Consider the following 23,547-nt stretch of genomic DNA (forward strand, 5'->3'; position numbering starts at 1 on the left):
CGGCGGCGGAAGCGGGGAGGCGGGCCGGGGCGGGGCCGCGAGCGGCATGGAGGAGGCGGAGGCCTCGGCGCGCCGGGCCGAGCCGTGCGGGCCCCAGTGGGGCTCCCGCGGGGCCCGGGCCCACTGAGCCGTGAGTGCCTCCGGGCGGGGGTCGGGAGGGGTGGCGCGGCCGGAGCAGGTCTTCCGAGTCCTCGGGCGGCCCCGAGCCCCGGGAGGAGAAGAGCGGGGCCACCGAGAAGGGGGCGAGGGAGGGGGAGGAGGGGAGGTCGCTGCCCTTTGCCGGCCCCAGGACTGCGAAGGCTGGGGCTTGGACCTTTTAGGGGCTGATGAACCTTGGGAACCGATTATTTAGCCACCACCCCTGGCACCCTGGGCAGCCCTGTCAGTTCCTGAGCCCCAGGGGAGTTTCCAGGTAATCTGACCCCTCTGAAGGTTTTCTTTCCAGAGAAGTTGAGCGACTTTCCCCGGGTCACACAGCATGGATGCCTGCAGGGAAGAGTTGCTGGGAGGCCTTCCCTCATCTCCCCAGAAGGCATCAGACTTTGGGAGGAACACCTTACCCCATGTGACCCTTTGGTCCCCTCAGATGCCTGAAGGCATGGGTTGGCCGGGACGGTGGTGACCCCCCAGTCCAGCATGGACGACTGGAAGCCCAGCCCCCTCATCAAGCCCTTTGGGGCTCGGAAGAAGCGGAGCTGGTATCTTACCTGGAAGTATAAACTAACCAACCAGCGGGCCCTGCGGAGATTCTGTCAGGTATGGAGATGTCCCAGACCTCCCAGGGGCTCCCTCCCAGCTTTACCCCCGCCTAGACTATGGGCACTGGGACCTACCTTGGCTACCCCTACCCTGGAAAGTAGCAGCAGCTTCCTAGAGGGGAAACCTCTTTGTCTCATGTTCCTATCAGGTAGTGGTTTGGGTCCAGAGTTCTGGAATCAGAACCCAAGTACAACCTCCTAGGCTTCTGACAAACCTGAAGTCTGATAGGAAGGTTTTGCCCAGGGGCACACACCTGTCAGGCAGTCAGGGCTAGGACGCAGGTCTTCAGATCCCCAGCTTGGTTCTCTGGGACTGGCTCCATCTCTAGGAACTAATTGTGGAGAGAACCAAGGAAATCAAGGCCTCAAATGGAAGACCACAGGAGCTCTGGGTAGGGAGGGCCCTGATGAAGGGGCAAGGGTCAGGGGAGGCTCCCTGGAGGAGGTGGTCATGACACTGGACACTGGTTGGGGGAGTAGAGCTGGGCAGACAGGGAGGAGAGACAGGCCCCAGGTTCTCCCTGGATCCTCCCTGTAGCCAGGGCCCTCCTTTCAGGAAGACCCTCAGTGAGCTGGAGAGGGTGCCCATCTTTAGTCGTCCCCACCCCTTCCCTCAGACAGGGGCCGTGCTTTTCCTACTGGTGACCGTCATTGTCAACATCAAGTTGATCCTGGACACGCGGCGGGCAATCAGCGAGGCCAGTGAAGACCCGGAGCCAGAGCAAGACTATGGTGGGGCCAGGCTGAGGATGAGTGGATGGGGGGGCGGGGGCAGAGGGTGGGATTCCCCTAGGATCTCATGGCTGATGTGGCAGGCAGATCCCAAGGGATGAGACCTCTCTGCTGGAGAGACTATCTCTATGACCTGTCACACCCCCACAGATGAGGCCCTGGGCCGACTGGAGCCTCCACGGCGCAGAGGCAGCGGTCCCCGACGGGTCCTGGATGTGGAGGTGTACTCGAGCCGCAGCAAAGTATACGTGGCAGTGGACGGCACTACGGTGAGTGGGCCAGTTCCATTACACTCAGGGTGTGGTCCACTGGCTCTGGAGTCCACTGCCTGAGTGGGAACTGCACCTCTGCCAATTGCTAGCTGTGTGACTTTGGAGGCCTCAGTTCCTCATCTGTAGAGTGGGACTAGTGATTTCTACTTGTTAGGATTCAATGAAAGCATGTGAAATGTCTTAGATGTAGTGGGATGTTGTCAAAAGTGATCATTAGTATTAGTAGACAGTTAATTCATTGCTTTATTTATTTCACAACTACTTCCTGGTCCCTTCTTTGGCCTCAGCCTTGTCCTGGGCACTGGGGACCTGGAGGTAATCAGACCTGGCCTTACTTTGAGGGGCTCAGTCTGATGGACTGTAATATCTCCGGCATGAGGGAGACACAGTCAAGGGCTCTAAGAGCCATGAAAGTCATGGAGGGAAGGGTTTGGAAGGATGTCATCTCTTTTGACGAGAGTGGAAGAGGTGGCCTTCAAGCAAGGATGGAAGAGACCTGTGTGAATAGAGGCATAAGCAGGACAGGAGGTTTCACGCAGCTGGTTTTCTAAGTGCCCATAGGACAGAGAGACCTTGAATGCCAGAGTTAAGAGCTGGACTTTGTTTCTGCCACCCTGTAGGTGCTGGAAGACGAGGCCCGGGAGCAGGGCCGGGGCATCCATGTCATCGTCCTCAACCAGGCTACGGTGAGGTTCTAGGGGTGGATGACCTGGAGGGCCAAAGCTGAGCCCTCCTTGCTGGTGACTCTGACTCATGTGAGGTGTATCCCCTGCCAGGGCCATGTGATGGCAAAGCGTGTGTTTGACACGTACTCACCTCATGAGGATGAGGCTATGGTGCTGTTCCTCAACATGGTGGCACCCGGCCGAGTGCTCATCTGCACTGTCAAGGTCAGTGGCTGCCCTGGCCCCATCTCCTACACCCCCAGCTCCAACCATGCTCATGGCCCTCGGTTCCATGCCCCTAATTTGGCATAGTGGGAAGAGCCTCTGGAGGAAGATGACTCAGGTTCCAGTCCCAGCCTTGTCATTTTATTAATTCAGCAGATAGTTGTTGAGCACCTACTGTGTGCCAGGTACTGTTCTGGGTGCTGGGAATACAGTGGGAGGCGACACAGTCCTTGCCCTATGAAGCTTACTCCAGCAGGGCAAGATCAGCAAAAACCAGCCAAATAAGTAAATGTAGAATGTCAGGAAATGATAACTGACATGAAGAAGAAAATAAAGCAAGGGAGACAGAGTGATGGGGGATGGATTTTAGGAAGAGAAGCCCTCTATAAGGAAGTGACATGTGAGCAGAAAGCTGGAGGAAGTGAGGAGTGAGCCAGGTGACTATCTGGAGGAAGAGCATTCTAGAAGAAAGAATGGCAAGTACAGAGGCCCTGAAGTGGGAAGGTGCTTGGCCTGCTTGAGGAACAGCAAGGATGCCTGTGGAGCTGGGGCAGAATGAGGGAGGGGAAGAGAAGAGTGGTGGGAAAGTGGGCAGAGAGGCAGCAGGGGACAGACGTGCAGATTGTATGGGATCCTGGTAAGGACTTACTAGCATGGAGACCTTGTGATGCTCAAAATCTTGCTAAGCCTTTGCTTTTCTTATCTGTGAAATGTTAGTAACTACAGAGGGTTGTTGTGATAATTTAATGAGCTAATTTAAGTAAAAAGTTTGACATGGTGCCTGACACATAGTTAGTGCTCCATGAGGCCTCCTGGAACTATGCCAGTCAGGCTGACCACCTTCTCTGGTCTCCCAGGACGAGGGCTCCTTCCACCTGAAGGACACAGCCAAGGCTCTGCTGAGGAGCCTGGGCAGCCAGGCTGGCCCTGCTCTGGGCTGGAGGGACACCTGGGCCTTCGTGGGACGAAAAGGAGGTGCCGGCACCACAGGCCATCTACCCTATAGTATCAAGAGCCTGGGAGGAGCAGAACCCCAGGCGTTGGGGTGGTGTGGGGGGCAAATAGGAGTCAGTGGTGATGGGTTGGATGAAAGTGGGCAGGGAGATAGGAAGATGCTTCAAAACTGGAGCATGGGCCCCCAATGCCCCTCATTCCTATCTCCTGCCAGGTCCTGTCCTTGGGGAGAAGCATTCTAAGTCACCTGCCCTCTCCTCCTGGGGGGACCCAGTCCTGCTGAAGACAGATGTGCCGCTGAGCTCAGCTGAAGGTGGGGTTAGTTGGGGCTGGGCTCTGAGGCAATGCCTGGGCTGGCGGTGGGCATTTGGGTTCTCTTTATGGAGCTTTATTCTCTTGACTGGAAGACTGGGGATCTCCAAACCACACTGGCCCCGTGCACCCCTCATGCCTCATCCTGTTGACGCCATCCCTCTCTCAGAGGCAGAGTGCCACTGGGCAGACACAGAGCTGAACCGTCGCCGCCGGCGCTTCTGCAGCAAAGTCGAGGGCTATGGGAGTGTGTGCAGTTGCAAGGACCCCACACCCATCGAGTTCAGCCCTGACCCAGTGAGTGGGGCCTTAGGCAGTGAGGTTGGGATTCCTTCCCAGCTTGGCAAGGGGCCCTAGGAAAGATCCAGGTTCCTTACCCCAGTCTGGGAGAGGACCAGAAGCTAAGGATTTATACTGAGCTCTGGAAGGCAGAAGGCATCCTGGTTGGTGGGAAGCGGCGGGCCATGTGAGCAAAGGCCTGGAGTTGGACTTGGGCTGAATGTGGAGGGGCCAGGACGGGGAAGACCTGCCTTTTCCTTCTCAGCTCAGGAGTCCCCCTGCACCCTGAGAACTCTTCCCTAGGAGGGGATCCCTTCCCTTGAAAAGGGAGTGCGACAAGAGCTAAAAGCTGTTTCTCCCTCAGCTCCCAGACAACAAGGTCCTCAATGTGCCTGTGGCTGTCATTGCAGGGAACCGGCCCAATTACCTGTACAGGTGAGCCTGGGAATGGGCTGTATCCAGCACTGAGCAGGAGGGTGCATAGTGGGTAGGAACCCCAGCTCATCTACCTGCAGAAGGAACTCTTGAGGTGGGGGGAAAAGCAACAGATTCTAGGTTCATTCATCCATGTGGGTGAACGTGGAGAATCTGGGCCCATCTGTGAACATAGGGAGCCCTGAGTTGGGGTGACAAAGAAGCCTAATTCATCCCTGGGCTCCCCAGGATGCTGCGCTCTCTACTGTCAGCCCAAGGAGTGTCTCCCCAGATGATAACAGTTTTCATTGATGGCTACTATGAGGTGAGTGGAGCTTGGGGCTTTGGGCAGGGCAGAGCACAAGGCTGCGGGTGCTGAGTGGTAATGATCACCGAGGACTGGCAAGAAAGACGGCCCGGGCAAGGGCTATGAAATGTGAAGGGCTTGGCCTGGCGGAGCCTGCAGAGGTGTGCAGGGAAGGTGGCTCATATGGTGACCAGTGGCCATGCCCTCCAGGAGCCGATGGATGTGGTGGCACTATTTGGTCTGAGGGGCATCCAGCACACCCCCATCAGCATCAAGAATGCCCGTGTGTCTCAGGTACTGCCTAGGCAGGGAGGGAAGGGGCAGACACCTGGCCCTGCCTTCCACCCCAAAGCTCATGTGCCCTATTTCCACTCCCCACCCAGCACTATAAGGCCAGTCTCACTGCCACTTTCAACCTGTTTCCGGTGAGTAGTAGGGACACAACTCTTGGGCCTAGGGAGGGGAAACATGGGCATAAAGTCTGATCCTATTATGTAGCAAGCTATTCCCCTCTGTAGGCCTCATCCTCCTGATCTGGAAAATGGCGGTAGTGCTGCCTGAGAGGTGGGATGGGGGTAGAGGAGGTGGGATGGGAAAGGCTGCCTTGGGATCATGTCCCCTTGCCCCTGCAGGAAGCCAAGTTTGCTGTGGTTCTAGAAGAGGACCTGGACATTGCTGTGGATTTTTTCAGGTAAGGGGAATGCCCCTCCATGCAGTTCCTATAAGCTGCATGGGGCCTCTTTGCTTGATTGGGTCTCTAGGGAAGAAGGCAGTGAAGTGTCTTGGAGAGCTTTCTGGAGGAGGCAAGCTCAAAAATGGGGAAAAAGCCTGAGCAGAGGTAGGATGGCAGGTGTTGGGGCTGGAGTAGAGAATAGAAAGGATGAATGGAGACAGCGGGGATTTGTGGGGAGGGGGAAGGAGGTGTGACTCCTGAGCCCCATCTCCAGCTCCTCCAGCATCACTGTGTGACTGGGTTTGTCCCTCCCCCTCCCTGAACCCCTTGGACCCTGCCTCTCTCAGTTTCCTGAGCCAGTCCATCCACCTGCTGGAGGAGGATGACAGCCTGTACTGTATCTCTGCCTGGAATGACCAGGTAGGCTGAGTGGCCAGCGGTCAGCTGGGGAGTTTGTAAAGGCCCCGAGATAATACTTCCCACGATGGCCCCCCGCCCCCAGGGGTATGAACACACTGCCGAGGACCCAGCGCTGCTGTACCGTGTGGAGACCATGCCTGGGTTGGGCTGGGTGCTCAGGAAGTCCTTGTACAAGGAGGAGCTTGAACCCAAGTGGCCTACACCGGAAAAGGTACCCTGGCAGGGTAGGGTGAGTGGGCTGGAGTCCCCTAGCAGCTCGGAACCTCTCAACTTTCATAATCTTCCATGCCCCCAGCTCTGGGACTGGGACATGTGGATGCGGATGCCGGAACAACGCCGAGGCCGAGAGTGCATCATCCCTGACGTTTCCCGATCCTACCACTTCGGTATCGTCGGCCTCAACATGAATGGCTACTTCCATGTGAGCCGGAGGCAGGGGTGTTGGGGAGGGGGCACAGCATAGTAGATAGGCCAAGAACGTGGACTCTGGAGCCAGCCCAGCTCTACCTAGCCATGTAACCTTGGGGAAATGAAATGACTTACCCTCTTTTGCCTCAGTTTCCTTATTTGTAAAATGAGGACAGAAATACTCCTTCATAGGGATGTGAAGTTATGAGGTTTAAATGAGTTAATATATGTAAAATGCTTTGAACCGTAAGCATTATATAAGGGTTAGCTGGTATTATTTTTATTATTACTATTCTTGGCCCTAGACTGTGGGTGTGGAGAGGGTATTTCTGTTGCCAAACACTTATCCACCCTGCAAGCTATGCCCTCTTCTGTCCTTGCAAGTGCTGGGGCCTAAGCCTCAGCCTGAAGTGAACAGGGAGGTCCCCAGGCCTCCACCTCCTACCTGGCTGTGTCCAAGGGGCCACTCCGCAGTTACAGCAAGGGAGGCCTTGAAGCAGCCCCGCCCGCAGGAGTGGACAGCGTCCAGCTTGGAACTTCCTAGAAGCCAGAAGGGCCCTCAGAGGCTGGCTGATATAAGACCCCTGCTCATCTCCCAGGGTGGGGAAGGCTTTTACCTCAGGTCTCTCTCAGAACCTCAGTCATAGAAGTTTCCTCCTTCCCTGCCCAGCTGTCCTTTATCCAGCTCCCCCTGCAGGGCGTGCTCCTGGCTTCTGTGGTTCTAGAACAGCAGGCCCAGGAGAGCCACAGGGGACAGGGACTCGTTCTGGGGTCAGTAGCATGAGATGCCGGTGTGGGCATAAGCTCTCTGGCAGTGGTGCAGCCCAAATTAAAGCTAGTAAGAGCCTGCCAAGGATGCTGCAGGGGCTGAGGAATATAGGAGAAAATTAGAGGGACCTTTATCAGCCCAGGACTTCATTTGTGGGCCTTGTGGATATGGGGTGGGTCAGTGGGCAGGTATGAGGCAGACAATGTAAGGCCCTGATTTTTACCTTCACACCTGCTCCAGGAGGCCTACTTCAAGAAGCACAAGTTCAACACAGTTCCAGGTGTCCAGTTCAGGAACGTGGACAGGTGGGGGCTGGGGAGAGGGCAAAGGGGAGGATATCTAGGAGCCTTGATGACCAGTACCTAACACTGCCTTCTGACCCTGGGGCCTGTATGTTTATCCCAGCCCTGCTGCCCCCCAATTCCCATGTGACCCCTTGCCCTGCCCCTGAGACCTGAGGGGCTGCCTCCCCCCCCGACCCATTTCTCTTTTCCCTTCAGTCTGAAGAAGGACGCTTATGAAGTGGAAGTTCACAGGCTGCTCAGGTACGGCCGAGGGCAGTAGGGGGATGTGGCAGGGAGTGAGGAGGGGTCAGATACTGGGGGTCTGGCCCCATAATTTATGGGGCCCACTGCAAAATGAAAATCAGGGCCCCGTCTTCAAAAATTATTAAGAATTTTAAGACAGCAACAGCAGAGCATTAAACTCAGGCCTGGGCTTTGTGTGACACACCCGTGAAGCTGGCCCTGTTTTGGTCTTTCTCTCCCACCCACTGCTGCAGTGAAGCCGAGGTTCTGGACCACAGCAAGAACCCTTGTGAAGACTCTTTCCTGCCAGACACAGAGGGCCACACTTACGTGGCCTTCATCCGAATGGAGAAAGACGATGACTTCACCACCTGGACCCAGCTTGCCAAGGTGCCCCAATACCATACCTCCCCCAAGACTATGCATCCCATCCCCCCAAGATATAGGAGGCCTTTGTTCTGGAGTCTTCTCCCTCAGGACCTTCTCTTCATACTCTCAGAACCCCTCTTCCAACCTCCTGTCCAAATCTATATTCTAGAAGATGCTACCTCTTGCAAATTGAGGAGGCTGCTGAGGAGGAATGGGAGCTGGGCCAAGGGTCCTCAGTGGCGCCTCCCACAGCTCTCACCCATGCCTCTCCCCACCCCAGTGCCTCCATATCTGGGACCTGGATGTGCGCGGCAACCACCGGGGCCTGTGGAGATTGTTTCGGAAGAAGAACCATTTCCTGGTGGTGGGAGTCCCAGCCTCCCCCTACTCGTGAGTAACCTTTTCTGCCCTGGGAAATGGGAGACTAGTGGGATTTGGTGACAGCGCTAATGACCTTTTCACTGTACATTTTCATATCATCTTCCCAGGGTGAAGAAGCCACCGTCAATCACCCCAATTTTCCTGGAGCCACCCCCAAAAGAGGAGGGAGCCCCAGGAGCCGCAGAACAGACGTGAGACCTCCTTCAGGACCCTGCAGGGCTGGGTACTGTGTACCCCCAGGCAGGCTAGCCCTTCACCCCATCCTGTAGGATTTTGTAGACACTGGCAGGGGCTGGGGCTGGTTTGTTTTTAACCTGAGACTTAATTACTAACTCCAAGGGGAGGGTTCCCCTGCTCCAACACCTCTGTTCCTGAGTTGGAGGTCTATTTATTTGCTTCCTTGTTGGGAAAGGGCAGGATAGCACCTGGAATCACTGGGATCCCCAGGCAGCTGATCCTGCCCTTTGTACACTCCCTCCACCCAGGCCCGGCTGTGTACCCTCCCTCCACCCAGCTCAGAATCTAACCTATTTATTGACTGTCCTGAGGGCCCTGGAAACAGGCTGAAGCCTGGAGGGCCTTGATTCCTTTCTGGACTGGGGTGCTGCCCTGAGGGTGGGGCTAGCTCTTACTCAGGAAACTGCTGTGCCCAACCCATGGACAGGCCCAGCTGGGGCCCGCCTGCTGATGCAGACTCACTCAGAGACCCTCAGACACTGAACCAGGCCTCTTCTCAGCCTCCTCTTTGTCCAAGTTTCCAAAGCTGGATAAAGTGGTCATTGATTAAAAAAAGGAGAAAACCTCTGGGGATGTGTCTTGTGATTGAGGGGTAGGGGGATGGTCGAGATGGATGGTGAGTTTTCTTTAGTGTCTGCCACAGAGTTTATCTTCCTTTTGGGACCATTTGGCCACCAGGGGATGCCCAAGTCTCAGTCTCCAAGGTTTTTCCCTAGTCCCCCTGCCTAAGGACGCTGAGCCTGACCTCAGCCCCACCCTACTTGGGGCTGAGCTTGGAGCAGCCACTCCCGCCCTGGACCCACTCTTTAACCATCAGGCTGTTTACTGCTTAGCTTGCCTGGTCCAGGCACCTGTCCCCTGACATGGAGAAAGAGAGAGCAAAAAGGGATACTTGGGGCTGGGGGAGGCGAAAGGAGAGCAGACGAGCATAGTGAGGGTGGGAAGGAAGTGGGTGAGATGGGACTGGACGGGCATCATTCAAGAGGCTGGGACTGGGCTGCAGATGGCAACATAGGAGCAAGATGTCTGTGGCCCTTAGGATACTTTGTATGCAGAATTCCATATCTGGGCATTTTTCTAGAGAAAAGCCATCATTTTCCTCAGATTCTCACCCAGCCAGTGACCCAGAGAGCTTAGGAAGATCTGAGTTAAACAGTCATAAAAGCACCAGAAAATGAATGGGATTGTCCAGAGAGAGTGGATGAGATAGACCAAGGCAAGGGGCATGACATTTAGGGGATCTGTGAAGGCCTTAGGATCAGGAGGGTGAGTGTAGAACACCTCTTGAGAAGACGTCTGCCTTCAGAGCCCTTCTGAGGTGAGCCTGGTGAACTCCTTATCTAGAGCCTTCACCAGGGAGGCAGGAGCTGACTGGAACTCCTGCCCTCTCTCCAGCTCTCTGACCTCGCCTCCCCGACCGGTGCCTGGAGCCCAGCTCGGCAATGGCACTGGTAGTGTGTGGCTTAGACGTTGCTCGCCACCCTGACGCCTTCGGTGTTTGCTGGAGCTAGAGCTGGAGATAGTGCTTGAGGTGCCACAACTGCAGGTTGAGGAGCAATTAGCTTCTGATGAGGTGGAGCCCCGCCCTGGGCAAACAAACCCTGTGCAGCCTCCATAGAGCACCTGGGGGAGGGGTCGTGTGTAAGAGGAAGGAGGTGAATGGGGGAGGGGGGCTACTTGCTCTCCCTGCCTGGCCCCCCAGCAGGCTCCTGACCTGGGCCTCAGACTAGCTCCCAGCACTGTGTGGCTGTGGCCAGGTCCCTGTTCCTTTTTGGGCTCAGCAAGGGGTGATAGTTCTGGGCTGCTCTAGGAAAACCCAGGAAGAGGGATCCAGGGGGCCAAGGGAGGCAAGGAGGACTGGTTTGCCAGGCTGGGCTTTGCCTGGAAGCAGACACCATGTCCTCTGGCCATAGCCTCCCTCCTTAGTGCTGTCACTAAATCCTGGTTCAGCAGCAACCAGATCGATGTCTGGGACATTCTGGCCTTCAGGTAAATCTGTCGCCATGTCAGGCAGGATCCCACCAAGCTCTGGAGTCACACGGCCTGGGCCCAAATCTGGACTCAGGTCTTCATAGAAGGTTATGGGCCTGGAACAAGTCACTTGGCCTTTCTGGGCCCAGTTTTTGGAGCATGGGGGTGGTAAAGACTAAATAAGAGATCAGATCTGTAGAGCACCAGGCAGACCAAGACCAAGAATAAATGAAGTTCTTTCTGAAATCTCCAAAGCAGGGACAGGTGTGGGGCTCTGCCTGCGTGGGAAGGGTGGGGGCAGCTGGGATCCTCTGATGGGGGCTCCCCAGAACCTAAGGAGTGACTGTCTCCCATTGCCCTGGCAATATTTCTGGTCTCCCCGCCCCCACTTGGGCACAAGCTTGTTATTTTCATAGCTTTCCAGTTCAGCGCCCCCACCCAGGAGGCAGTAGTTTTAGGCCAAAGTCCTCCCACATTATAGGAAGACAAACTGACCTAGCCCCTACCTCCTCCCTCAGTGCCCTCTTGGCCATCCTATTAGGCTCCCTCCCAGGCCTGGAATCTAAATGAAGGGCAGAAATAGCTACCTACCTCCACCCTACTTCCCTTCTGCTACCTTTCCAGGAGGCTTCTAAGTTGCCAGCCCCGTGGGAATCTGAGGCCCGTTCAGGCAAGATGGGCCCCTCCCCCAAGGATACTGGAAAAGAATCCAAATGCAAACATTTTAATTGGTTTATGAGTTCTGAAGTTCCTCCACGCATCTGCCTGGTGACTGCTGATTTTGTGTGTGCCCATGCTGTAGGGTGCCTTTCTCATCCCCCAGTGGGGTGCTGGGATCACCAAGAGCCCCGCCTTGGCCTGAGGGGGAGTCAAGGGTTTAAGGGATGGCCTGGAGGAATGGGCAGAACTGGCTACCTTAGAGGCTCTGGAACAGGTGGGCCCCAACCCCACCAGTGGAAGGAAAAGTCAGGCCAGCCTGAAACCAGGTGGCCCCTATATGGTCCCAAGTCCAGAACAGCAAGGCTGGCCCACTCCAGCCCAAGTGACAGTGTTAGATTCTGTCCCCACCCTGATCACTGCCGTTTGGCAGTGCTAGGGTGCCTTTTCCCAGTTCCTATGTGGCAGCAGCAGTGGCGCAGGCAGCAGACTTATTTCATATGGCAGTACAGATACATGGACACAATCATGGCAGCCAGCTGGTGGGGAAGGAACAGGGAGAGATGAGGGGACATGAATGGGGTTCTTCAGCTTTAGTCCCATGCCCCCCAGAAAACCTACATGAAGCTCTGTTGGAAGTCTGTGTTCTCCAGACAGCCCTCAGAGATGAGTCAAGCAGCCCTGGTCCAGTGGGGATATCCTGCCCCAACCTCCTCACCCCCTTACCTCCAAGGCCCCAATTCCGGCTGCCACACCGCCCACAGTGAGTGCATTGGTTCGGATGCCATGCAGAAGCTGATTGAAGCAACCCTTAGGGGAAGGAAGAGACCATCTGTAGTCAGCAGCTGCCCCCCACCTTCATTCAGCCTCTGCGGCCATTAAAGCATCCTGCAACCTTCCACGCCAGCCACACCTTTACGGCCTTTTCCTCAGCCTTCGCCTTTGTGCAGGGCTCCGTGGCATCGCCAGAGCAACAGTGTTCGGGGAAGTAATTACTGTTCTTTATGTAGTAGGGAGAGCCCTCAAAATCCGTGTAGTTGTTGAAGCCACAGCACTTGAGCTGGAGATGAGCAGGAGACGGTGATCAGTGGAGCCTTTCTCCACACCTTTCTTTCTCCACACCCCAAAATCTCCCCCAGCCCACCTTACCCCTTCCATGGTGGAATTCCACACTTGGGTGAAGTCCTTCTGGGAACCGTATTCTTTCTTGATGGTGGGCACTATCAGCAACGTCAGGAACTGCTCAGCCTAGGTGGGGCAGGCCAGTGTTCAGGGCCTTGGAGGGAAGGTGGTCATCGACAGGCCACAAGCCATAGCCCCCTTCCAGGGCTTTGCCCAATCTTTCCCCCTTGCCCCATCCCCATTCCTCAGCTCCTCACCAATGTGGTATACACCAAGGCGACCACGGCAGCTGCAATCTCAGCAATGAAGATGATGAGGAGGACGAGGAAGAACTGAGTAGAGAACAAGGGTCTGAGTTTTAGGGAGAGACAGTCCCTAATGCCTTCCTTGCCCTAACCCACCCCTCATTAAAAACGAGGCAGGTGTTCCCTTTTCTGAGCCCCTGGAGACCAGAGCAGGGTTTGGGGATTCACCAGGGCCTAGTGTCAAGGGTGAGGGGACCCTGGGGCTTGGTCATGGGCCTGTGGAGCTGGGTTTGACACACCGTCATGAGGGCGCACTTGTTCTCAGCGTGAGCACCGTAGCAGCCCAGGAAACCAAGAGCAAAGAGCACAGCACCAGCTGCGATGAGGAAGTAGCCCACGTTGACAAACTGCATGGCGCTGGATGACAGCGGCCCAAAGACCTTCAGGAAGGATGGCCCATCGACGGACACCCAGATGCCCACTGCCAACAGGGCTGCACCACACAGCTGGGAACAGAGAGATAGGCCTTGAAACAGTGCTGGCAAGCAGCTCCCTACCACACAGTTGAGTCAGGAAGACAGGAGACGAGAAGCTTTCCCCTTTATTGGCTGAGGAGTCTAAAAACTCATCCTGGAGGGAGGAAAAACATCCCTTAGAGACAGAAACATGGGAGTTGAGACAACCATAACCAGCACCAGGCTGTACACCTAGGCAGATATAAATGGGATCAGGGGTTCCAGAAATATCCGTGGAATGAGAGAGGGCCAAGGCTTTCCCTCACCGCTGTCAGGGTCCTGCAACATAGCTAGGAGTGAAAACAAGCAGGTGAACCACACACACACACACACCCCCCATTTTCTTTCTGGGCTATGGGTGTCTGGAACACCTCTGTCCTCTGATAGGTGGAAAGAGGCGGATGGTGGTGTTGAGCAGGCTCGACAGTCACCATAGCAACAGAGGCGGAGCTGAGGTTTCCACCGCTCCCAACCTTGGAGAGGTGGGTAGTGAGAAGGGACAACCACACTGAGGCCCCATTTGGCTCCTCTCCAAGATCAGACTCCGGGCCTACCCTTCATCCAGGCTGGACCTCTCCTTGTCTCATAAGTGGAAACAGAGGCACCAGAAGGAGAGTATAGCCAGATCTTCTCTTAGAGGCTGTCCAGCTCAACCCCAAACCTCAGAGGGAATCGTGAAGCCCTGAAGATTGAGGAAGAGGGCACTGCCCAGTTCCCACAGCTCTTAGAGCAAAGCCTCGCTGATCCAGAGCTTCAGTGGACGAATCAGCCTGACACCACGCTGGTGCCCAGTCCCCGCTTTCCAGCATAGAAGCTGAGGCAAGAACCAGGAATGAGGTGGCAGATTGCGGCTGCATCCCAGGCATGTTTGTCCAAGGACAGAAAGCTGGGCTTCCACCCTGTGGGTCAAATTTCAAGGAGTCTGACGCCTGCTCTGCCCTGCCCAGCCTGGCAAGGCCTTGGCAACAGAGACCAGAAACCAAACAGGATTTCTTTAACCCCCTCAGGTCAGAGCCCCTGCTCTCGAAATCACCGGGATCCTGTTGCCTGCTCCAGATATGTGGAAAAGGGCAGTTCCCTGAAGCTAAAGGAAGCCCAAGGCACAGACCACCTTGGAGTCAGAGAGTACTCAGCCCCAGCCCAATTTCTCCAAATTCGTCTACACTTCATGTCTCCACTTCCTCACCTTTTACTCCCTCTCACCCACTCTAATGTGGCTGCAAGGTCTGAGTGACATCCTGTGCTACGTCTAGTGGACACTTCATGGGTCATATCCTCCTTGCCATCCCTGATATCTTGCTCTCCTTATTTTCCTCCTGCTGCTCTTTCTCCATATTTCTCCACAGCTTCCTTATAAGGCCATTTGTCCTCTTACCCCCTGTAAGTTGGGTTTCTTAGGTTCACTCTCCCTGACTGCTGTCACCCACTCCCATGACTTCAATGACCACCTCTGGACACATGACTTTCCCATATCCATGTCCAGCTCTGACCTGAGCTGCAATCCCATTGGGTACACAGCTGCCAGTGGGTCACCCCTGGATGCCTGCCAGAGATATGGGCATCATCTCCAAGACCTCTGTCTCCCTTGCTCCTTCTTCCACCCCAGAGCCACCATCCGAGGGCATTGTCCTTTGTCCACGTTGTCGGTTTCTCCCCATCTCCACCACCATCTCTAGGGTTCACACCTCATTGCTCAGCTTCCTCAAACATGCCCTATACAATCTGTTCCTGGTTTTCTGAACAATATCTGATTTCATTGCCTCTGGGCCTTTCTGCATACTTTACAAGCTCCTCACCCAGGGCAAATTTCCAGCCTTAGCTATTTCCTCCAGAAAGTCTTCCCTGTCCAGGTGGGGCTCAGTCCCCTCCTATGGGCTCCCCCAGCCCCTGTGCTAAGGCCAGACATACTATGTTGCAACTGTCTGTCTATATGGCCTGCTGGACCTGAGATCCTTGAGGACAGGGGGCTTGCTCACCTGTCACCCCAGCACTCAGCACAGAGTCTGAGGCAATAAATGTTTATTAAATGAATAAAGGCTGCTTGAGGCAGACCCTCTGCTCTGACGTCTCTGGGCCTTCTCTCCTTTCAGCTCCCCACCGTACAGAGGCCACTGAATTTTCTTCCATACTAGGTAACCTTGGGCAAACCGCTCCCCCTCTCTGGGCCCCCAGTGCCTACAACAGGAGGAGAATTGCTCCTCTTAGTCTACCCTGTCCTGCCCTAAGCCTGGCCAGATGCTTCCTGGAAGGGAGGGGAAGCCCCTAAGCTTTTCCACTTCAACTTATGTGGCAGCCAGGCTGCTAATGGGACCAGGACTCAGCATCTGGGGAGACTTCTGCACCCCATCATAAGAGGAAACTTGCAGGACAGAGTCTGGGCACAGCAATCTCCTGTTCCCCAGCTTGGGCTCTGCTCAGGTGTGTAACCCACTCATGAAGGAGCCCCAAAGAGCCCACAGCCCCCATACTTACAAAGATGATCGTATTGAAGATGATCATCATGGTCCTAATGAAGCTGAAGCACTGCATGGTGGCTCCTGGGAGGCAGAAATGTGTGAGTTAGGACCTCACCCTCCCCGCCACCTAGCCCGGCCCTGGCACTTGGACCCTGACATACCAGACTCCAGCATCTCGGACTCATATATCACCAAGCTTACCCTGCTCCTGCACTCTGACACCTCAGGACTTTCCCCAATTCCCATCCTATCACCCCTATCCCTCTGTACTACCCAGGCCCTCTACCAGCACCTAACCAAGACCTAACACTCAGATCTTTTTTTTTTTTTTGAGGAAGATTAACCCTGGGCTAACTGCTGCCAATCCTCTTTTTGCTGAGGAAGACTGGCCCTGAGCTAACATCCGTGCCCATCTTCCTCTACTTTTTGTTTGGTTTTTTAAAGATTTTATTTTTCCTTTTCCTCCCAAAGCCACCCAGTACATAGTTGTGTATTTTTTTAGTTGTGGGTCCCTCCAGCCGTGGCATGTGGGACGCTGCCTCAGTGTGGCCTGATGAGCAGTGCCATGTCCATGCCCAGGATTCGAACCCGTGAAACGTTAGGCCGCCAAAGCGGAGCTTGCGAACTTAACCACTCAGCCACAGGGCCGGCCCCTTCCTCTACTTTTTATATGTAGGACGCCTACCATAGCATGGTTTGCCAAGCGGTACCATGTCCACACCCAGGATCCAAACCAGCGAACCCCAGGCCGCTGAAGCAAAACATGCAAATTTAACCGCTGCACCACTGGGCTGGCCCTAACACTCAGATCCGAACCCCCCCCCCCCCCCCCCCCCACGGTTCCTCCACTGAAATCCCAAGTCTGACTCCTACATGGCCGGTCACTCCATGCCTTTCCCTGGCACCTGTATACCTTGGACCCCTCCCCAAACCAACTCTAGACTCTTCCAGGACCCTCCCCATGGCCCTTTCAACTCCCCAAACCTGTTTCCAGATTGATTTCACTTCAGAGGATACTCTCTATCCTATGCCATCACCTGTTCAAGGCTCCTGGTAGTGAGTTCTGAAAGAGAGATCTGCTGAGGCTCCAGGGAACGGCCACTGAGTGGGCAGGCGGGAAGACGGAGCTGGCTCTACACACCACTGCTCACCTGCAGGCGGGGCAGGCGCTTTAAAGGCCTCCTTCGGCCCGCCCGCTGCCCCACCCGTGGCTGGTTGGCCTCTTCTTGCCCCTGCTGCCCTCTGCTGCCTGGAGATCCATCCCCACAGCCACAGCAGCGGCAGGGCTCCGCCTGGCAACACCAACCCCAGGCAACACCCCTCCTGATCTGAAGAAGGGGGAGAAGTCTGGGGGTGAGGCAAGTGGCCCCCAAAACTCTTGTGTGCTCTCCACCACGATAGTGCACATATGTTTCTTACCCTACATCTGCTGATGCATTCATACATACCCTACGTGCTCAAAGATGTGCACATCTGCCCAAGCTGCCATCTATGTATTCACACACAGATACATAAACACCTATGAGTGTCATGAGTGCACTCTCTCTCACACACACACACACACACGCACACTCTACTCTCTGTGGATGACTCCCAGGACTAACAAACAACAGAGCAACATCTGAGGTACCCAAAGTCTCTCTCTCTCTGTCTCTCTGTCTCTCTCTCTCTTTCTCTCTCTCTCTCTCTCACACACACACACACACACACACACACGCATGCATGCATGCACACACTTTCAAGGAAATGACTAAGGTTTGGCAGCTTCTGCCCCTCTCCTGAGTAGCAAACAGCTCCTAATCCTTTCTCCTTCACAAAACCTCAAACTCCCCACCTTTCTCCTCCCTTCCTTTTTCCTCCTCACTCTTCTCCCTCCCCATGCTTTTCTTTCTTTCCCCCTCCAGTTTTCTCTTAGCACACTCTGTGTACGCCCCTTCCCTTTCTGCCAGCAGGTGGCACCATGGTCCTGCAAAAGTGTCAACCCCGCCCCCGCCCCACGTTTTGAGATTCTCTAATCCCCACCTTCATAAATTCTTCCGGGGCTGCCCGTCCCACTTCCCACTCCAATGCTCCTGATGTCAAGGTGCTGGGAAAGTTCTGGCTTTCGAGGCACTCAGACCAGGTGCTCAAATCCTGGTTCTGTTGCTTATTAGCTGTGTGACCTTGGGGACATTTCTTAGACTCGGTTTTAAGCCTCTGTTTCCTGGTCTCTATCACAGAACAGTTACAGGGTTTTTTGTTTGTTTTAAAGATTGGGACCTGAGCTAACAACTGTTGCCAATCTTTTTTTGTTTTTTCTGCTTTTTCTCCCCAAATCCCCCCAGAACATAGTTGTATATTTTAGTTGTGGGTCCTTCTGGTTGCGGCATGTGGGACGCTGCCTCAGCATGGCTTGATGAGCAGTGCCATGTCCGCACCCAGGATCCGAACTGGTGAAACCCTGGGCCGCTGAAGTGGAGCACGTGAACTTAACCACTTGGCCACGGGGCCGGCCCCAAGTTACAGGGTTTTAAAATGAGATTTTTTTCCCTACTCCAGGACATAAAGGAATGACCACAGAGTGAGAAGGTCAGAGTGGGGATACTCACAGCCAGAGGCGGTGTGGGATGGATGAAGTGGATTTTTAAATGTTTTGTTTTTATAATGGGAAGAGGCAGCTGAACAGATAGGGGAGAGGCAGGCTGATGACACTAATATTTGTACAGATCATGTTTTAAGTGCATTATATACATAGGAAGTCTTTTTTCTCCTTCACAACAATCCTATGAGATAGATTCTCTTTTTTATTCCATTTTTAAATATGGGGAAACAGAGGCACAGAAAGGCTGAGTACTTGCCATGCTCACACAGCTTGTAAGTGGCAGAGCCAGGATTCACCCCCAGTCAGGCTGGTGCCAGTCTGTCTTTTTTTTTTTTTTGAGGAAGATTAGCCCTGAGCTAACATCTGCTGCCAATCCTCCTCTTTTTTTTTGCTGAGGAAGACTGGCCCTGAGCTAACATCCATGCCCATCTTCCTCTTCTTTATATGTGGGACGCCTGCCACAGCATGGCTTGCTAAGAGGTGCTATATCCGCACCTGGGATGTGAACTGGTGAATCCCAGGCTGGCAAAGTGGAACATGCGAACTTAGCCGCTGTGTCACTGGGCCGGCCCCAGAGTCTATGTCTTAACCACCAAGTAGACTGTCTACATTGATGGGATCTCTAAGAAGGCAGGAGGGGCTGGCTTCCAGAAAGAGCAGGAGAGAAGACCTTTGTCAGGGATTTGAGGAAGAAGATGGCCAAGGGCAGGTAAGTTTACAGGTATAGTGGCTAGAAGTTGATGGGGGCAAGGTCAAATTTCTAAGACTGAGGATGGCAAGAGTAGAGGCTGGATGAGAAGGAGGTGTGAGGCCTTTGAGGGTAATCCTGAGGGCTCCACAGTCTCCTAGCAGACTCCTGTAGGAACAGAGAAAAGGTGGAGGCTGGAAGGGGGCCCACGGGTGGAATAAGAGGCAAAAGGAAAGGGGGCTGAGGTGCGGAGGGAGAAGGGGCAAGTCCAAAGTTCCACAACAGCTCAATGCAAGACCTGGCAGAGCCACTGATGTTCCTATCTCCTACAAGAAAGGACATCAACCCAGCTTGGCAAGTCTTACATCACCTGGGGATCTAGCCATTCCTCTACCTGCACTGATTGTCCACATGGCTTTCTCTTTCATCTCAGGAAGAATTAGGGCTAGTGACATTCATCTGTGTCCCCAGGGCCCAGCATGTATGAAAATGTTGGTGAGCATTTCCTGAAAGATTGAAAGAATGAAGAATGAGTGCAGAATAGGGAGAGTTAAATGTCTGGACTTTGGTCCTTAGCCATCAATGATATGAACCCCCACCACCTCTAAATGTGTAATTCACCCAACTGAGCCTGTTTCCTTACACAGTCACTCCTCATTATTCACAGATTCCATATCTGTGAATTTACCTTCTCACTGAAATTTACTTGTAACCCCAAACCAATACTCGTGGTATTTATGTGATCATTCATGGACATGTGCAGAACTGCAAAAATTTGAGTTGCCCAACTCATACGTCCTCAGCTGAGCTTGAACAAGGGGACACTCTGCTTTCTCGCTTCAGCTCTTATAACGGAAATAAGTGTTCTATTCGTGGTCTCTTTAGCGTCATGTTTTTTCACACTTTTGTGCTTTTTGTTGGTGATTTTGCTGTTTAAAATAGCCCCCAAGTGTAATGCTGAAGCGCTATCTAGTGTTCTTAAGCACAAGAAGGCTGTGGGGCCGGCCTGGTGGCACAGTGGTTAAGTTCGCACATTCTACTTCTCAGTGGCCCAGGGTTTGCTGGTTTGGATCCCGGGTGCTGACATGGCACTGCTTGACAAGCCATGCTGTGGTAGGCGTCCCACATATAAAGCAGAGGAAGATGGGCACGGATGTTAGCTCAGGGCCAATCTTCCTCAGCAAAAAGAGGAGGATTGACAGTAGTTAGCTCAGGGCTAATCTTCCTCAAAAAAAAGAAATCGGCTGTGATGTGCCTCACAGAGGAAATACGAGTGTTAGATAAATTTCATTCAGGTCCAAGTTATAGTGCTGTTGGCAGTGAGTTCAATGTTAATGTCTCAACAGTATATTTTAAATTAGGTGTCTTTAAATAGAAACACACATAAAACTAGGTTACATACTAACCATTGAGTTGATGAAAATGTGGTAATGAGAGGCTGGTAGGACTCTAACCCTGTATTTCTCCTAGGAGCATCAGCTCAATATTTGCTAATTCAGTGTTCATGGTGTTGACTTTATTAGAACTACCGTGAATAACAAGAACTGACTGTACATGAAACAGGAATAATGATAGAATCTCCTTGTAGGCTTGTTATGGGATTAAATGAGATAATGCTTGTAAAGTACTGGCATATAGTAAGTGCTCAATCAACATCGTTAATATTGTTATTGTGGATGAGTGAGAAAGTGAGGGGGTGATTTTCTCCTACTCAGAGTTCTTTTTCCCAAAGGGCCAAGCTGAGGTTTTCTGGCTCTTGGGCTGACCCATGGAGAGACTAGTGAGGGACCCTGACCTGCGGGGAGTGGTTGGGGACCAGGACCTGTCATAAAGAGCACCACTCTCACGCAGACTCTATGTGTCATAGAGGCCTCAGCTGCCCCAGCCAGCAGCCCCCTCAGGCACATTACAGAAGCTCCCTGTGCCAATGGGGCCTTCTCACCTTGTCCGAGTCCCTCGGCCCCGGGGCTTAAGTTCCCCCTATCGCAGGCCAGGTATGGGATGGCCTCGGCCTCGGTTTCCCAGGATGTTCAAGTGTAGCCACAGAAGGTACCGGCAGAAACCCCAAGGCCCAGCTGCCACTGCTGCAGCCACCAATCTTGGCACCATGGCCATGGGTATCAACAATACCCGCATTGCCACCACCAGCGTGTGGATCTTTGCACCGCAAGGTTAGCCGAGGGCCCTGAGCCAGGGTGGGAGGTTAGAAAAACAGGACCACTGAAGTTTTCCCCAATTAGCCCTGCATAGGCACTCTAGAGGACACACTCTCTGAAATATCACCCCAAGGGTATGGTATGGTCTTGATGGCAGGCGTCCTAAAGGCTGAGAGCTTTAATGGAGAATGCGCTGGTTGGAAGGGGAGGGCTGGGGGAAAGGGGGTGAGTCTAGGATCCACAGCGTTTCTGGAACTGCTGCCTTCCTCACACTCTTCCCACTCCTTCCTCTCCTTAGTTCTCAGACACTTCTGTCAACCCAGCAGCTTCCTGATCCTCTAGAAATGCCCAGAAGCTAGTCCAGAAGCTCGGCTCACTCCAGACCTGCAAATCTTAGGGGCCATAGGTGGTGAACAGCAGACAAATACAATCATTTCTGCTCCAAGTGCCTTTCCACTCCGAGGCGTTTCCAGCTGACTGCACAGGGTATGAGGGCAGGGTTGGGGCTGAATACTCCTAGGGACAGGCTTCAGTGACAGCAGCAAGGATCACAGGTAGACAGTGGAAGGACAGGACAAGGTCAGCAACACACACCATCTCTCCATCTCTGGCCTCAGCTTTTCATCTGCCGTGTGAGGTAGGGGGCCTTCCTGCCTTGAGCTCCCATCTGCACTGGGTAAAGTGTCTCTGTGGACGTATTGAAAGGTACAGGGAGCCAGGTCGTTGGGGAGAGAGGTAGAAGCACAGATCAGAAAGGGATAGAATGAAAGAAGGATATCAGTGCTTGAGTGTAACCCTACGAGCACTCGAGTGTGAGGTGTATGTGGCTCTGTATGCCTAAGATGGTTAGTGTGCAGGTGTAGCTGCTGGTGTGCATGTCTTGAGAGCATGTGTGTGAGACCAGGACAATGGGAATATAAGCAGACATGTGGCTGAGTGTGCTTTTGCAATCAAATGTGCCTCTGTGGCTGACTGTGTGTGTCGAGGAGTGTTTGTGAGGGTATGGGTGTGCCAGAGAGAGGAATCAGCTCTGCGAAGAGGAATGAAGGTCAGGAGGGGGATGGGGGGCAGCCTGAAGAGGAGAGGGTTGCTTCTGAGAAGGGCATACTGCCTTCAGCCCCCCAGCCATTCTCTGAGGTCAGTGTTTTCCAGGACTAACAGCTGAGCTGGGGCGTTTGGGGGTGGGGCAAGCCTGAGTTTCAGTCCAGGAAGGGGGAGGGTGCTAAGCACTCTGGCTTGGGGATTTTCCATTTGGATTTCTGAGTGCATGCCAGTGTGTCATCAGGTGTAACTGGGTTTCTGTGGGGTGTGTCTCCAGAGTTGTGTCTCACTGGCAGGAAACATTGTGAGGGACTTCCTCTGATGTGTCACTTTATGCCTGGGTTAGTGTGTATCCCAGTGTTCCAAGATCTGGCTCCAGTTCCAGGGCTCCCTTCCCTGAGGGATAGGGGTGGGAGCAAACCCTGAGACCTTTGGCCTGGTGCCCTGGAGTTGGAGAAGCCTGTGAGGAGAAAACGAATTGTGTGTGTCCATCTACTCCCAGAGACTGGGACCCTGAGAGGAGGGGAGGGGCAGAGAATTCACTGACACTTTGTGCCCAGGCAGTGCTGGATGGGGGTTGAGGCTCCTCAAGATACAGGGGGGTGGGCGCTGAACCTCAGTCAGAGCTGGATGGTGGCTGGGCTAGTGCCCAAGGCCCACAAGGAAGTCCACACATATAAGGACATGTGACACAGTCCATGAACACATGCAGACATGTAAATAAGTGGACTCACAGACACACAATGCAACAAACACATGTGCATGCAAGTACATGCCTATAAACAGAGACATGCACTAATATCCAGAGACCTCCCCACATGTAACACCACATACACATGCCTACAAGTGAACACACACAGACACAAACATGCATGCACCTAGACACGAGCAACAAGCATCTAGATAGACACATGCAGTCACAGTCATGTAAGCTCAGGCACACACAGACACACACACCCATGCAGACACACTCACCAGACTTCCCTGCCCCTGCAGCCCTGGGACCCAGAAGTCTCCCTCCCATGTATGAGTGTGTGTGTGTATGCATGCCCACACTTGTGTCTGTATGTATCTATGTCTGTGAGAGGACGTGTGTATGTGGTGTATGTGTGTGAGTGGGGGGTGCAGAGCTGTGGGAACCTGATGACATCATCGCTTCCAGCTATTTTTAGCTCCTCTGCAATGACGGCTCCTCCCGTGCCCCTCCCCTTCCAGGTTCCCACCTCTCCTCCCCCTCCAGGCTCCCAGAGGCAGCCGCAGCCAGAGGGCACCCACCACCCTAGTCTAGGTGGCTCCCTGTATGACTGGGAACAGCTCACTCTCCCACCCCACCACTGCTCCCTGGAGGCTGAGAACACCAGGCTCCCAGGCCAGAGGCGGCTCGGGCTGTGTGGCAGCAGGGAGCAGGGGCCT

At 54.0% G+C, this 23,547-nt stretch overlaps 2 protein-coding genes across 3 annotated transcripts; one reads left to right on the top strand and one right to left on the bottom strand.

The window, feature by feature from the left end:
- On the top strand, positions 1-9,270 carry POMGNT1 (protein O-linked mannose N-acetylglucosaminyltransferase 1 (beta 1,2-)). Of its 2 annotated transcripts, XM_046662036.1 has the most exons (23): positions 1-130; positions 587-756; positions 1,088-1,150; positions 1,376-1,490; positions 1,641-1,759; positions 2,383-2,448; positions 2,539-2,652; positions 3,510-3,627; positions 3,821-3,919; positions 4,088-4,215; positions 4,562-4,632; positions 4,861-4,936; positions 5,129-5,212; positions 5,302-5,343; positions 5,551-5,609; positions 5,939-6,011; positions 6,094-6,222; positions 6,307-6,432; positions 7,429-7,493; positions 7,689-7,733; positions 7,970-8,105; positions 8,365-8,474; positions 8,573-9,270. In XM_046662036.1, the coding sequence occupies exons 2-23, from the start codon at positions 637-639 to the stop codon at positions 8,658-8,660; spliced, it is 2,046 nt and encodes a 681-aa protein (XP_046517992.1). In that variant the 5' UTR covers positions 1-130; positions 587-636; the 3' UTR covers positions 8,661-9,270. The 2 variants fall into 2 exon arrangements, with proteins under 2 accessions (XP_046517992.1, XP_046517993.1); XM_046662037.1 differs by lacking the exon at positions 1,088-1,150.
- Positions 9,271-11,381: 2,111 nt separating this feature from the next.
- On the bottom strand, positions 11,382-16,829 carry TSPAN1 (tetraspanin 1). The gene is made up of 8 exons (XM_046662042.1): positions 16,706-16,829; positions 15,685-15,749; positions 12,997-13,203; positions 12,710-12,784; positions 12,480-12,578; positions 12,244-12,390; positions 12,057-12,140; positions 11,382-11,869 (listed from the first exon to the last, which is right to left on the bottom strand). Exons 2-8 carry the CDS (start codon positions 15,739-15,741, stop codon positions 11,822-11,824), a joined length of 717 nt encoding a protein of 238 aa, XP_046517998.1. The 5' UTR covers positions 15,742-15,749; positions 16,706-16,829; the 3' UTR covers positions 11,382-11,821.
- Positions 16,830-23,547: the final 6,718 nt, after the last annotated feature.

The sequence above is a fragment of the Equus quagga genome, chromosome 5 (assembly GCF_021613505.1).
Source record: "Equus quagga isolate Etosha38 chromosome 5, UCLA_HA_Equagga_1.0, whole genome shotgun sequence".
Classification (NCBI taxonomy): domain Eukaryota; kingdom Metazoa; phylum Chordata; class Mammalia; order Perissodactyla; family Equidae; genus Equus; species Equus quagga.

Bases quoted from the DNA above. Each gene is read 5' to 3' on its own strand.
- TSPAN1 (XM_046662042.1), bottom strand. From the start codon at position 15,741: ATGCAGTGCTTCAGCTTCATTAGGACCATGATGATCATCTTCAATACG. The intron at 12,391-12,479 runs GTAAGGTGGGCT...GCTCATCTCCAG, and splicing joins GGAATTCCACCATGGAAGGG to CTCAAGTGCTGTGGCTTCAA. The intron at 11,870-12,056 runs GTAAGGGGGTGA...CTTCCCCACCAG, and splicing joins CCGGAATTGGGGCCTTGGAG to CTGGCTGCCATGATTGTGTC.
- POMGNT1 (XM_046662036.1), top strand. From the start codon at position 637: ATGGACGACTGGAAGCCCAGCCCCCTCATCAAGCCCTTTGGGGCTCGG. The intron at 4,937-5,128 runs GTGAGTGGAGCT...CATGCCCTCCAG, and splicing joins TCATTGATGGCTACTATGAG to GAGCCGATGGATGTGGTGGC. The intron at 5,213-5,301 runs GTACTGCCTAGG...CTCCCCACCCAG, and splicing joins AGAATGCCCGTGTGTCTCAG to CACTATAAGGCCAGTCTCAC.